This window comes from Mycteria americana, chromosome 5 (assembly GCF_035582795.1).
Source record: "Mycteria americana isolate JAX WOST 10 ecotype Jacksonville Zoo and Gardens chromosome 5, USCA_MyAme_1.0, whole genome shotgun sequence".
Lineage (NCBI taxonomy): Eukaryota > Metazoa > Chordata > Aves > Ciconiiformes > Ciconiidae > Mycteria > Mycteria americana.
This window is the reverse complement of record NC_134369.1, coordinates 37,593,343-37,606,495: the sequence shown is the minus strand read 5'-3', so window position 1 is coordinate 37,606,495 and position 13,153 is coordinate 37,593,343. Positions and strand designations below refer to the sequence as shown.

The window sequence follows — 13,153 nt, the reverse complement described above, 5'->3', positions numbered from 1 at the left end:
CACCTTTGTGTTCTAGTTTTATTCATGCTTTGTAATACCTCTGTGGATCACCAATGTATTAATTCATGTCAAATTTGGCATCTCTACAGTCTTTACATTAAAATACATTAAAACTATGATGAGGGGATGCACCTGAGCTTTCACCCCAGGTATAACAGCTTGTCTGCAGTGGTCAGCTGGCAAACTTTATTCTGAAGGCTTCACTGAAGACTTCTGTAAGCGCAGACACAGCCATGCTGCCCTTGATGCAGCCACAAGGTGAAACAATCTTTAAGGGATTTCAATCATCCCCCAGCCAGGCCTACCTCTTTCTTTCTTTCACGTGAAAAGAGACAGCATGATGGCTATCTGCAGGGGCAGATCAATATCTGTTAATATCTGTTCTAGACTGAGACTGCTAGTGTGATCAAAAGCTGATGATGTGGCACTGTGTCAGCTGCTGGAACATGCTGCTAAAAAGAAGAGCAGTTAAGATGAGTTGCTCAGTCTTTACTTACAGCAGCAGTTTGTCTCATGAGCCCTTTAGCAAAGCCAGGTGCTATATTAGGAGTGCTAATCCACAGGAGAAGTGTATTTAGGGGGTCCTGCAGGTGTACAAAATTAATCTCTACATCTCCTTTTCCCAAGGATGAAGAGTCCTGTTCTATGAAATTTTTTCCTATTTTTCTGTCACTAAACTTTTGAGGGCAGTCCTGTATATTTTATTTTATCCCACTGAGAACAAGGAGAAAAAAGACAAAGAACTTCTGACCTGTTCCTTCCAAAATATGAGTGGCTGCTGAATTTCTGCCCTAACCAGTTACAGGATTGTCTGCTTCACTTCTCTGGAGTGAGACGTGGTAGTCTCTTGTGGGAGTGTACCATCAGTGTAACCCATCTGGGCCTGCTGTACCAAATGTCCTGCAGTTCTGGTCTCAAATTCTCTTCTTGCCTCCCAGGGGCACTAAGAAGAGCAAGAACTACAAAAAGCAAAGAAAGTTCCCACCTCGAGAAATCCCTATTTACTGTACTTGCAGGAAGAATGAGATACTCTGGATTTAGAAAGCCAATCAGTTATATGAACAGATATATCTATATATTGCTATATGTAGGTCTAACCAGAAGTTTAAAGAAGAGAACTGCTGCTGATGTGGGGGAAGATAGCCTTGGCAGCCCATGCCAATGACCTTGTCTGAGCCCAAGCCAAACTTTCATGCTAATGTATTGCATGCATTTATGTAGCTTATATCAGTGTAGCATCTGAATTGGGGATGATACATGCCTTAGAATAATAAAGGCAAGCCATATGCCTTATGTTAACCCATAGGTTAAGTGCACCCACTTGTTACTTGGGGAGTGTTGAATACAATAGGACACAAGAAAGAGCTATAGATGAGCTAAGTTAGGCCTGTACTTGCCCAAAAAAAAACAACTGTCAAAGAAAAACTAAACAGGAAGAGTACGGAAAATGGCCACGCTCCACAGGGCAAAAAAAATCCATAGGTGAAGCCTGCGGGAAATATGCTGTTCCCAGCTCCCTGGAGACTCATCAGTGGGACACTTAAGTGTACCAACTAATGCATGCCACTTCTAGTGTTATCGGGTACTTGGCCAACTTTTTTGCACAAATAATCTTTGAGTTTCATGCTACTGCAGAGAGTGCAATGTTTTCTTAACCATAGCACACTCCTCTCAGAGCCCATGCAAATAGAGTAGCTTAAGTTTTCAAGTGGTCATCTGCATGAAACCTGTGTTCAAGAGGTGTAGTAGTTTAACCTGTAGATATTGATAACCTGCAGAGATAAAGACAGATAACTGTAGCAAGATCGGCATCTTAATGACAACAGTGCACTTTTTACTGCTATTGCCATGATTTCGTAGTGAAATCTGTAGTACAGTAATTGGTTGATTTTCAACATAAATTCATTTTGGAAAGAATTGCTGAGATTATAGAAGAGAGCATCTTAATATAACCACGAGGGGATTTCTAGCTCTTATTTCTCATCTTTTCCAAGAGAGAAAGAACAGGTGCACAAAGTTGTATGAATATTTAAGCAGAGTTATGACAAGAGGAAGAGACCTCATTAGAGAAAAATGTTTGGCAAGAAAGACTTAAAGATAAAATCTTCCATAGGAAATCCATCAAATTAGGCAACTATCACAGAGAAACTTGGATTTTCAAATTTAGACAAATCCCAGCCATCATTTGTCTTTAATTTTTCAACTGCTTTCAAAGTCAAGAACTGCTAGCCTAGGCAACACATACAAGAGCTAAACTGAGTGCTGCCTGGATACTGCGTCAGTCTCCCTTGCTGACTCCACTCACAAAATGCATATGGAGAGACCATTTTAGTGTTATTGTAACATTAGGGTAGAATGCCTCTGGCAATGCCCTTCCCACCAAAACTATGCATACCAAATACACAAAGCAAACAATAGGAAAATAATGGCATTGAACAGTATTTCCCCAAGAAGACAGCAAATTTTTAAGTGGGGGGGGGGGGGGGGAAGTTCTAAATACAGAATAGCTGCCTGTAAATCAAAATTATTCATGCACTTGAGCACTCTAGAAATTAATACACACTTGTAAGCATTCCAGTTTGCTTTTTTTTTTTTAAAGCATAATAGATAAGGTACTGCAGATTCAGTTGCAAGCAGTGAACTATTTCACATAGACTTAAATGACAGGGAGCCTTTTATTCTAAGTACCGCACCTGGATTCCAGCCAATCCCTCAATGAAACGTATAATTGGATAACTGTAGGTTATAGCATTAGTAGTATTCAAGCGCCTCTATTCTATTTAAAAAGGAAACAGTTTTCCTGACCTTTAAATCTAGCTACAAATAAGAGAGCAATTATTTCTCAATAAATAAATCTGTTGAAAATGAAAAGAAATCACAGTTATTATTTTTCCTAGATTTCAAAAACCTTCCTAATTTAACAACTTCCCAAGCATCTGCCAAACCACCTTGTCCACCCTTCAAACTGTGAGATTCCCAGAGGTGGGGCTCTTGTGTTGTAACCGGGGGAGGAAGCACTCTTGGAACTGTAAACAGTGTAGCCGATTTTGCACCTAAAAAGCAAAAGAGAGATCTCATTTAAAGCTGTGGTTCGAAAGGCTTTCTAAGAAGCGAACCAAAGAGAAGAGGGGCATTCTCCTATTATTTGCTGAAATTTTATCTAGAAAATAGGGGGGTTTAATAACATCTAAAAATTCTTATCGTTATTGAAATTACCAAAATTGAGCTGCAAACAGCAGCCCCTCACCTATCCCTCCCTGACTGGGAGGTAAAATTGCACCCTTTCTAGCCCATGAATTAGTGGCATACTTTTGCACACTTCTAGACTAGTCCTTGCTACTCTGACGACACGTTTAAGCAGCCCTTTCCTCTCTGCTCTATGCAGCAGATCATTTTTGCACAGCCTATTTTCCCTCTGTGCTCAGCACGTCCACTCACCCTGCAGGAGTTCTGCTCGGGAAGTGAGAGGGAAAACATGCACTGCAGATCCACAAAGCAGATACCAGCCGTCGTCTGCCTTGGGACAAAAGCATCTGGCTGAGAATTTTTGTGGGGTGTTTTCCTCTTCTTTTTCTTTTTTTTATGGTGAAGCTGGAAGTTTTTTCACCCCTTGATAGAATTACTTTAAGTTAAACTTGAATTCTGGACATATAATAACTTCACTCCTTTTATCATTGTTGTCTGTGGTCAACAAACTTCTTTTTCTTTTTTTAAATCAGGATATTTAGTCTGTCACTTCTCTTTGAAATGGAAAAGACCCTCAACTGCTCTAAACCTGCATAATAAATCTAAATCTGGACTGAACTTCTCATACCATTACAGTATACTGAAATCAACACTATAGTTCTTTAAATCATCCTACTCAAATATATTTATTTATAGTCTACATTATATATGATATATATTAAATTAATACATATAATTTATATATACTTATATATATACAGATATGGTTCATGAAAATGATTGACTCACCCTTATTTTCCTCTTTCAGAGGAAAACACTATGGAGTTTGTGATTTAAAAGGGCAAACCATGCAGCATCGAAACACCCACTGGAGTAAATCAGTATCAACAGCTGAGCACTGGCCCCCATGAACATCAGCACTGTATGTATGTACATTACTGAGGAGTCTCAGTGACAATGGCAGAATGGTTTGGTCATATAGGACTCTGCGAATAGATGCGAGCACACCAAAATCTTCTCTTCATAGGTATGTTGCTTTCACCAATATTAAACTTTTGGAACAAAATTCTCTATCTTGTGCTGTAAAATCATAGTGGGAAATCAGGAGCACAAACCAGCACAAACCTACATGCACACACAAAATTTCTTATTCCTCAATATAAAACAGATCTCAAAGCCCAAAGTCAGAACAATACCTTTAAAAATCAGGCTCCTGTGCTCCGCTATGTTTTGGGATGAACAGAGCTAGGAAAGACTGTAAAGAAGCTAGTTGTCAGACTTTTTTACCAGATACAACTTACGCTGACTGAAGGTATGTATTTTGGAAAACCTGTTTCCAAATCCTGAGTTAGTCTGAAATGAAAATTCGTTTAAAGATCTTCATCACCACTGCTGCATCACTCCCTGAGGAGAAGCCGCCACATTCCAGTGCAGCTGGAATTCCAGTGGCAAGCTCGACGGAGGGGTTATTGCGGGTCACAGCCAGGAGACACTGCAAAAACAAAGAAAAGCCCATGAATCCTCCTGCGCTCAGCTTTCCTTTTACCCTGATATTGGTGAAGTTTCAGCAAATGACCTTGTCATTATATTTTATATAATATCTCTGTTATTCTGTACCTCGTACCAATAAACATGCTTTACCAGATAATTTTATTTCCTACAGTTTTACTTAAAACTGAAAATCAATACATAAAGGAGGGCTTGAATTGATATTTCACCTGTAACATCAAGCAAGAAATAAAATCTTCCCCAAGAACCCGTTATTTGATATAATGCAGTAGAAACCAAGCACAGATAAATATTAGGTCACTAATTTTTGACACAGTCTCTGAGTTTGGGTACTGACCCTAAGCACCTTTGGAAACCACTAGGTCCCTGCGGTTTGCAGTGACTACAACTGGTGCAGGGTGCTCGGCACTTCCCAAGCCCTGAAGTGAAGTAATAGAGTTCCTGTCGGAATATACTCTTCAAGTTAATAGTCATTCCAACTTGCCTGCTTATCCCTGAAATCTCAGATGTGAATAAAAAGTTGTATTCATGGCTTCAGGAATATTGTAAGGCTTAGTCAGCAACAGGTTCTTCCTTGAGGGTGCTAGGAAAAGCTTTTTCATAACAGTGAGAGATTTAAGATAGCAAAATACACCAGAAAAGTAAGAATTAATTATTTCTCTTAATATACATTGTAGAAATTCTACATATAAACTTGAAACAGAACTCAGCTTTCTTCAAAAACTATCCAAGCACTTCAACACTGTTTTTGAGAAGGGCTCTATAAAACATGAATTCCATGTGAAAATAACGGGACTGTGGAAAGATTACAGCCAGTGGACAGTCCTGAACGGATATCATACGGGCACAGAACATACTCTCGAAAAAACTTTGTCAGTATTGCTTTGATTACATTTATGGTACAGAAATTATGACACAGACTTAAAATTTTTAAGGAAGATAAGAAATAGATCTAGGTGAGATTTGCAAAGCTCCATGCAACGTGCTTACAGCAATCCTCTGCAGAGCAATGGGACTACGCAGAACGCCCAGTATCCATGGATTTGTTATTGCTGTTGCAAAACCAGTAAAAATATCAGAAAATAAAACAATAAATAGCGCTTGCTTGTCACAAATATAGTGTTCCATTTGCATTTTTAATTAAACAAAAGTAGGTTAGATTCTGATCTCTCGTATATCCACACAATTACCACTTCCTCGGGAGTGTACAGCCACTCAGACTGGCAACTCCATAAATGAGATTAAAATCTGGCCAATATGTGCATTAACTTAAATATTCAGATTAGTTCAGGCAAACCCTATGCCGTAACGCAGCCATTGTCTAGTTAACATTGTATCCATACGTCTTTTCCTGTTGAATGTTAAATGGCTAGTATAGTATCTGAGAAAGAATTTGTCCTTTTAGCTTGTGTCAAATGAGAGCTTGGCAGTGGGAAAATCTATTGAGTTTTCTTTGCTAGAATATCTCTCCTTCCCCCCCAAAAAAAGCCTTTTAAAGAGAACCATGTCTTTTTAATAATTTCTTCTTATTCCAACACTACAGTGCATGAAGTGAAAAACTAACCATCAGCTTAGTAAATAAGTAGAAAATTCAGGAGAAACAGTAGTTAAAGAGTAGACAAGCAAAAACTTGTAATGAATTTTTATTATTATCTCAAACACAAACCAGCTGTATTACCCTCCCCGCAGTTAGCCATTACTGTAAGGTTTCACAATCCGGTAAGGGCTAGGGCAAACTTCTGAACTCCACTTTTATTCGCACCAAGCCTTCACAAGGGACTGCGATCTTTCATCACGTCGTTACACTTCTTAACCAGAGGGTAAGGTTGTTTGCTGTATGGGTGCGCTCTTCGCAGGATGAAGAATCGGACGCAGCTGAGCAGACTGGTGCTGATGCTCTGACCCAGCAGAGGACTTGTGCAAGTCTTTACCTTCGGTCAAACCAGCAGTGCAGCGGACAGCCCCGGGGCAGAAGATTGCGTATGTATTTGGGTCCTGCACTGAGTCAGGGCTCAGCAGTCAGACAGGCTGCAAGCTCCAGCAAACTGTCCTGGGATAACAGAGGTTAGGTTTTAGCTAACTTCATGAAAAAAGTAGAGTGTGTGTAAAGGAGGAAAGATAAAATTCTTATACACGTTTCACAGCCGTTCTAATAAAGTCTCATCAGTCGAAATGGAACTTTGCAAGTTGTAATTTATATTTTTCATGAACAAAGACGTGCACGTCTACCAGACACACAGCTACACAAACGCGTATGTACATTTATTTATTAGATAGAACACTCCCAGGAAATTTAATAAAGTGCAAGAGTTTATTTTGAAATCAAACTCCAACAATATATGATAATGATAATAATAATTATCTCTTAAGAATAAATCACCTCATGGAACAGTTTTCAATGATGGTAATTCATTGCCTTCAGAGTGTCTGAAAACCACATTTTCAAAAAACCATTGTCTAAAGAAGCATATAATTACTCTCCCCTCAACTTTCAATCTTCATATCATCTGTAAAAAAGAAAAGAATCATATGCTGAACTGCTGCAAGCACAATATTATTTGCAAGAGGAAAAAGCAACAGCAGTTTGTGATACAACTTCTACTTAAAACTTAATACAGCCAAAAAAAAGAAAAAGAGCTGGAATTAATTACCAATTGGCTCATACAACTGAGAAATAAGAACCTTTTCATATCTGTATATGGGTAAGTCTGGCTTCTGTTTATCTCAGTAAACATCACCTATATTTACATGCGTATGACTCTGACGCAAATTACTGCTTCTTCCAAGAAGCCGGAATTACTTATCTCTGAAGGCACATGAGAGTTTCCTTCAGATATATATATACAAAAATATATATATGAATTATGTTAATAATTAGGCTTTCCTTAAATAATGTATTACAGTAAACCTATATCACAGACTACAGTACCATAACTGCGAAACCGAAATTCTGCTAAACCCGTTTCACACAAACACAGTTTTGTTTGCTTACACAGCACTACACAGAGTTTAAACCATGTGTAGCAGGCCAGAAAATGAAACTGTTTACAGAAGATCATGCATATATGTCTAAATGTCCTTTAGAATTAAGACCATAACCAAGCTCAACTATGTAAATGTCTCCTGAAAATAAAAATACAGCTGATGCCTTCATCTGCAGATGTATTTGCCTTAAACTGGACTCCACTGGGATTTCCATTCCTCCATACAATTAGCATATCTAATCATGTCTGAACTAACAAGCTCACCGATAGAATACATCAGGCAACTTTACAAATTTGTTAAAAATCACCACCTTTTGCTTATGGCCAGGAGTAATTGCTTAAGACAGAACTGAGTCACCTTTGTGGGTAACTAATTCCATGGAAAGGTATCAGGGTTTTCTGGTTTATGCTTACACTTTCTCATAAGCAGTACATTGACAAAAATAAGAATAATGGACTGCCGTCTATTTAAATGCTAATTTTGGACATGTTTTAGCATTAGAGTAATATTAATGGAATACAATAAATCTGAATATAATTAGACTTATGGATAACTGCAAAATATTTGGCACTAATGTAAAAACAATCACTAACCTCTGACATGGGTTTTATTTTGCACTTACTTTTATTGTGCCTAAAGTTTACCTGCTCACACCATTTTTAAGAATCAGACACTGACACAAAGACTCAAAGCCTGATGAGGTAATGATACCTGTAATGATATCCTTGGTTTTATTTTTAGTTTTTTAGTAAAAATGAAAATATTTAGAGACTCTGAGAATTCAGAACACTTCCCCCCCCTCCCCCATCCCCCCAAAAATATTTGGTAAGCAAAATGGCCATAAACCCAAGATGTTTATTAACCATACAGATTTGAGGTCTATATAGTTGAACATTACTCAGCCACTACTGAAAATAGATCATCGAAACACCTTATTCATTATGTGATAAAGGTTAACACATTCCCTTTAAAGACTTTTACCATGAAATGTCCCACGTGGAAATTTACTTACTAGCTGAAGTCTCCTTTCTCTCTTGTGCAATAAAATTACCTCATAGTGACTATGTCTACCGCAACAGGTATGAACAATTACCTGCTCACTTCACTACATAGTGGCTACAGTGCATGATGTTTTGCTTGATTTAACACATCCCATCTTAAAACACACTAATAAAGAGAGACGGTAGTTGGGGCTGAGTCACACTGGACTCTGACTGTACTACATCGGTTCAGACTAAAGGTGAACTTTAATTCATGTGAAGGCAGCAAGTCGAACTTGAGTTTTTCTCACTGTCGGTTGCTGAAGAAGACTGGTGGTTTAGTATGTAGTCATGTTAATCTTGCATGAGATCAGGTTGCCCCTGGCAGAGGTGGTTCTCTGTGGTGTTCCCCATCACCACCACTGCCACCCCGCTCTCCTCTGGGGCAGACCACTTCCTTCTTCCCTTGCTCCACTCTTCTGATGCTTGCATCTACGTGAAGAGCAAAGCTGGCATGTGAAGTTAGCTGAAAACTAACCTACCAAAAAAACCCCACCCAACCTTTTCTACAGGTATTGTATTTCTATTTTCTTCCTATTGCAGCTATGGCCTAAATCTCATAAACGGTAAATAAAGCAGGTGAGTCTGGATAACAGGTTTGTCTGGCAGTGTGAAAACAGCAATAACAAGCCTTCTTGCTTTCTGATAGGTGGAATCACTTTAAATTTAAAATTAATTTTTTTTTTAAAATGAACATTCCCTTCCTGTAGAAAGGTTAAGTACAAGCAATCAAAGAAACAGTTGTGATCATAATTAAGAAATGGTAACTTAGTAAAGACATAATAAGATGTTCTTTTAAATTACCAATGAATGTGAAAAAATGTTTCTCCAAATTCAGAATAGATTACCAGTATAACAAAGATCTAGCTTGACAAACCTAGCAAAATTTATTGATTTCTAATACAATTAAACTATAGCACTTTAATCACAAACAACTTCACACTGTCACAACTTTTATGAAAGAAATGAAAGATGTAGATGTACCTGCCTAAAATCTGGCTTATTTGAACAGTTTGCTTTCCAGAAAGAGAAGTGGTCTTCGGCTAAAAATCTAAATGTAGATTTAGATTACAATATCACTATGTAATTGCATTCAAGTAAAGGACATAAAAAATAGAGATGTTTCAAAAATCTTTTTATAATAGCAGATAGGTTGAATTTAATTTTTTGCTGGTTAAAGCCTATTCTTTCTTCTACGGAACTAAAAGTAATTTATAGAAATTATGCAGTATTTATTCATTTTGTTATCTTCTATGTGTAAATTTGAACTCCCTAAAAGCAATTTATTATTTTTAATATAGCTGGGTCATGTTTGTTTCTATACTACCAAGTTTACCTTATTAAAAACATTCAAGAAACACTTGGATTTTTGTGTGAATTGTTATACCAACTACTGGGAGAATATTTGCTCTCCACCGAACAGTGAAACATGACTTTCTACTACCAAAAAGATAATCCATATGTGTTGTCAACACTGTTTTCCTATTGACAGAATTAATCAACATCAATATTATATTTCATAAGAGTCCTAGTCTTATAGTCAATTATGTCAGAGCAAGAATTTTAATAAACATTCTGTTATTTTGTGTGTATTATTTTTGGCACAGTTTTATGTTTTATAAAAGTACATCCTTGCCCCACCGTAATAATCAGTGTGTATTGCTGCATACCTTTGGTGAGAACCTGCTTGGTTTTTTTCATCATAATCAAAAGCCTATTCTAAAGGGTTGTTAAGAGTCTCACCTCCTTTGGTTTGCAGTGGTATGCTGAGAATGTCAGCCTCTGTGGATGGCTCATTGTTCATTCTGATGCAATATAATGGTTCACCCAAGAAAGAAGGTTTCTTCAACCTTTTTGTGTTGAGTGCTCTTGACATAAAGTAACCTTCAGTAACACTCTTATCTCCCATCTTCTGTAAACCTTCTAGGTCATCAGGTTCCTCTGTTTGGGCCAGTGAATCCTTTGATAAGGGACTATCAGCCAATGCTTTGCTGATATAGTAGCCAGGGATTTCACTCTCTGCATTAACACATAAGCTTTTGTCTTCGAGTCCAGCCTTTTCCTGAGCCGTTAACATCCCTACAATATGGTCTTCAACTAACATTTTGGAAAGAGTAGATGCGGAGTGAAGAGTGGAGTCTTGACTTGTGTAACAAGGGGGACTTAATCCACAAGAAAGAGATTCCTGAGACTTTGGCATGGTAACGTTGCTTATTGTTCTCTGAGGCTGCATACATTCTTCCAGAAGGGTCTTAAGCTGCTCTTCAGAGAGGCCCGTTTGTTCTTCAGTCTGAAAAAAAAAGGGCAAGAATTTCTTCTGTCAAAATATAATTAATGAAAAGCAGTGCCATAAAACAGTTTGAAAGATACAAAAGCACTGGCAGAACTCTTAAACTGATATAAACATTTTTCAGTTCAAACTGAATTTAAATATACATTTACATAATCACATCATTTATGTAACATCTTCACCAAGTTCTAGATAGATTAGATGCTGAAAGTTAGGAAAGAAGTCTCATGTCCAAAAGGCACTGAGAGGCCTTTGATTTTGCTTAGTCTCCCACTAGATATCACTGCTTTTTAATTACCAAAGCACGTACTTTTTCATATATCTTGGTTTGTTGTGTATACATACAGACACACACACTTTAAGATTTTAGTTACTGAAAGCAAAACAGCACATTGCTAAAAGACTTTCAGATGGTGGGGCGATGCAACTGGGGTCAAAAATGGTTTTGGACAGCACCAGCCCACAAAGGTTGTCACATACTGACTGAAGTATTCCCAGCCTCTCACTGCAGAAATGCAACAGAGCCTCTCTCAACCATGTGACAAAAAGCACATCAGTTACTCATCTACAGGACCTACCACGTCAAGCATGTCCCATGCCATGTGACAGAAGAAAGCCCCATCTTCTGTACGACAGTTTTACTGCTTTCTACAAGCTGTCACTGCCTGGATAGCTCACAGATGTATCTTTTCAGTCAATTTCTTATTCAGACAGTAGCACACTCCCATCATTTTTATCATGCAGGTTTCCTTTACTGGACATTTCTTAAAATTTGATATTAAAGATAATGACTGATATTAGCTGGTAATGGTGAAGAATAGCAAAGGATATTTTGCTTAGAGAGGTTTGCAATGGGGAGTTATTTCTGGCCTTTACAATCCTTAATGCTCCTTGGTAATAGAGAAGCACAATACTGCCTGACAATTTAAAGATTATAATGAAAAGTACAAGACATATTTTAGATATGCATAATACATTTGCCATAAAATATGAGATATAGAAGATATAATAAGATATATTATAAATGTTATAGATACTATGCAACATTTAATGGAAAAAGATGCTTTCTACAATCAAAACCTCGGTTTTACCCAACCTCCAAGAGATAAAGGATCAGTTGACAATCTGATGAACTCCCTAAGGCTGCAGTGATTTATGTCAAATAACAATTTTATTCACTACGTAATGACTATTACACAGAATTTACTTTACGTTGTGCTAGAGCATGGAGCTAGTGTTATTTCAGAGGAAAGATCAATATCAGATGTCTAGCTGATTTTTTTTCCCCTGAAGTTATCCAGCTACAGGAGTGATATGATGCTGTTTGATGTATATGACATGATGAGATCGCAGCCTAAGTAGCACAGGGTGTAGGGATTACTCCTGAAAACTGATTATTGATGTTCATGAATGGGGACGGTTTTCAGTTAGGAAGGAAATAGTTTTTCTTTGTAAAACTTGTTGTGGCTATTAAAAATTACAAGGTGACACTACAAAGTGAACAACTTTCAGTCACCATTCTGTATTTACATGTTCAAACATTAATAATAGCTAATAACCACTACTATAGACTGATTACAGTTCAGGCACTAGCTGATGTACTTAAACTCAGTTTTATGGATTTATTCAACCTACTAGTCCTTTGCTGCACAGACCAGTTTCCTTCCCAAAGACACTTTGAGTTCACTTCCTGCACATACAGTTCCTACACAACTGCATTAAAGAAATTGGGATGTTAAGGGGGGCTTTTAAACAAAAAAAAAAAGAGCATTGACAGACTGCCATTGTGTGTAGACAGCCTTAGTTAGATGAACATAAAATCAGGTAATTATATTGAGATTCAGCTAGTCTTGGTATCAATCTGTTATTTTGATAATATAACTGAAATCAAACCACAACCTTAAGCACTTATTTAGATAACAAAGAAAAAATTATGACCTCTTCAAACTTTTCTCAGGCTTTTAAATTTTAATCCTAGTGCAGAAAGTGCTCACTGATGAAAGATAAGTCAGACAGGGAAAAACAATTAGTAGCAAAACACAGGACAAATCAAAAATGGAACATGGAATTGTTCAAATTTTCACTCTCAATCTAACCTACTAGCCCGCGCTGAATTCCTTACATTTCTTTGAAGGAGTATTTT

The 13,153-nt window shown here is 37.5% G+C and overlaps 1 protein-coding gene across 3 annotated transcripts in view; it reads right to left on the bottom strand.

Annotated features, from left to right (window-relative positions):
• Nucleotides 1-6,354: 6,354 nt before the first annotated feature.
• Nucleotides 6,355-13,153, bottom strand: part of FSIP1 (fibrous sheath interacting protein 1) — an 89,396-nt gene continuing 82,597 nt past the window's right edge. For 2 of the 3 annotated variants that reach the window (XM_075503007.1, XM_075503008.1), the window contains exons 11-12: nucleotides 10,464-11,010; nucleotides 6,355-7,202 (exon numbers count right to left, since the gene is read on the bottom strand). In XM_075503007.1, coding sequence (XP_075359122.1) covers nucleotides 7,180-7,202; nucleotides 10,464-11,010 — 570 coding nt within the window. In that variant the 3' untranslated portion in view covers nucleotides 6,355-7,179. The remainder of the gene's footprint in view (nucleotides 7,203-10,463; nucleotides 11,011-13,153) is intronic. The other variant, XR_012775920.1, reaches the window with a different exon arrangement.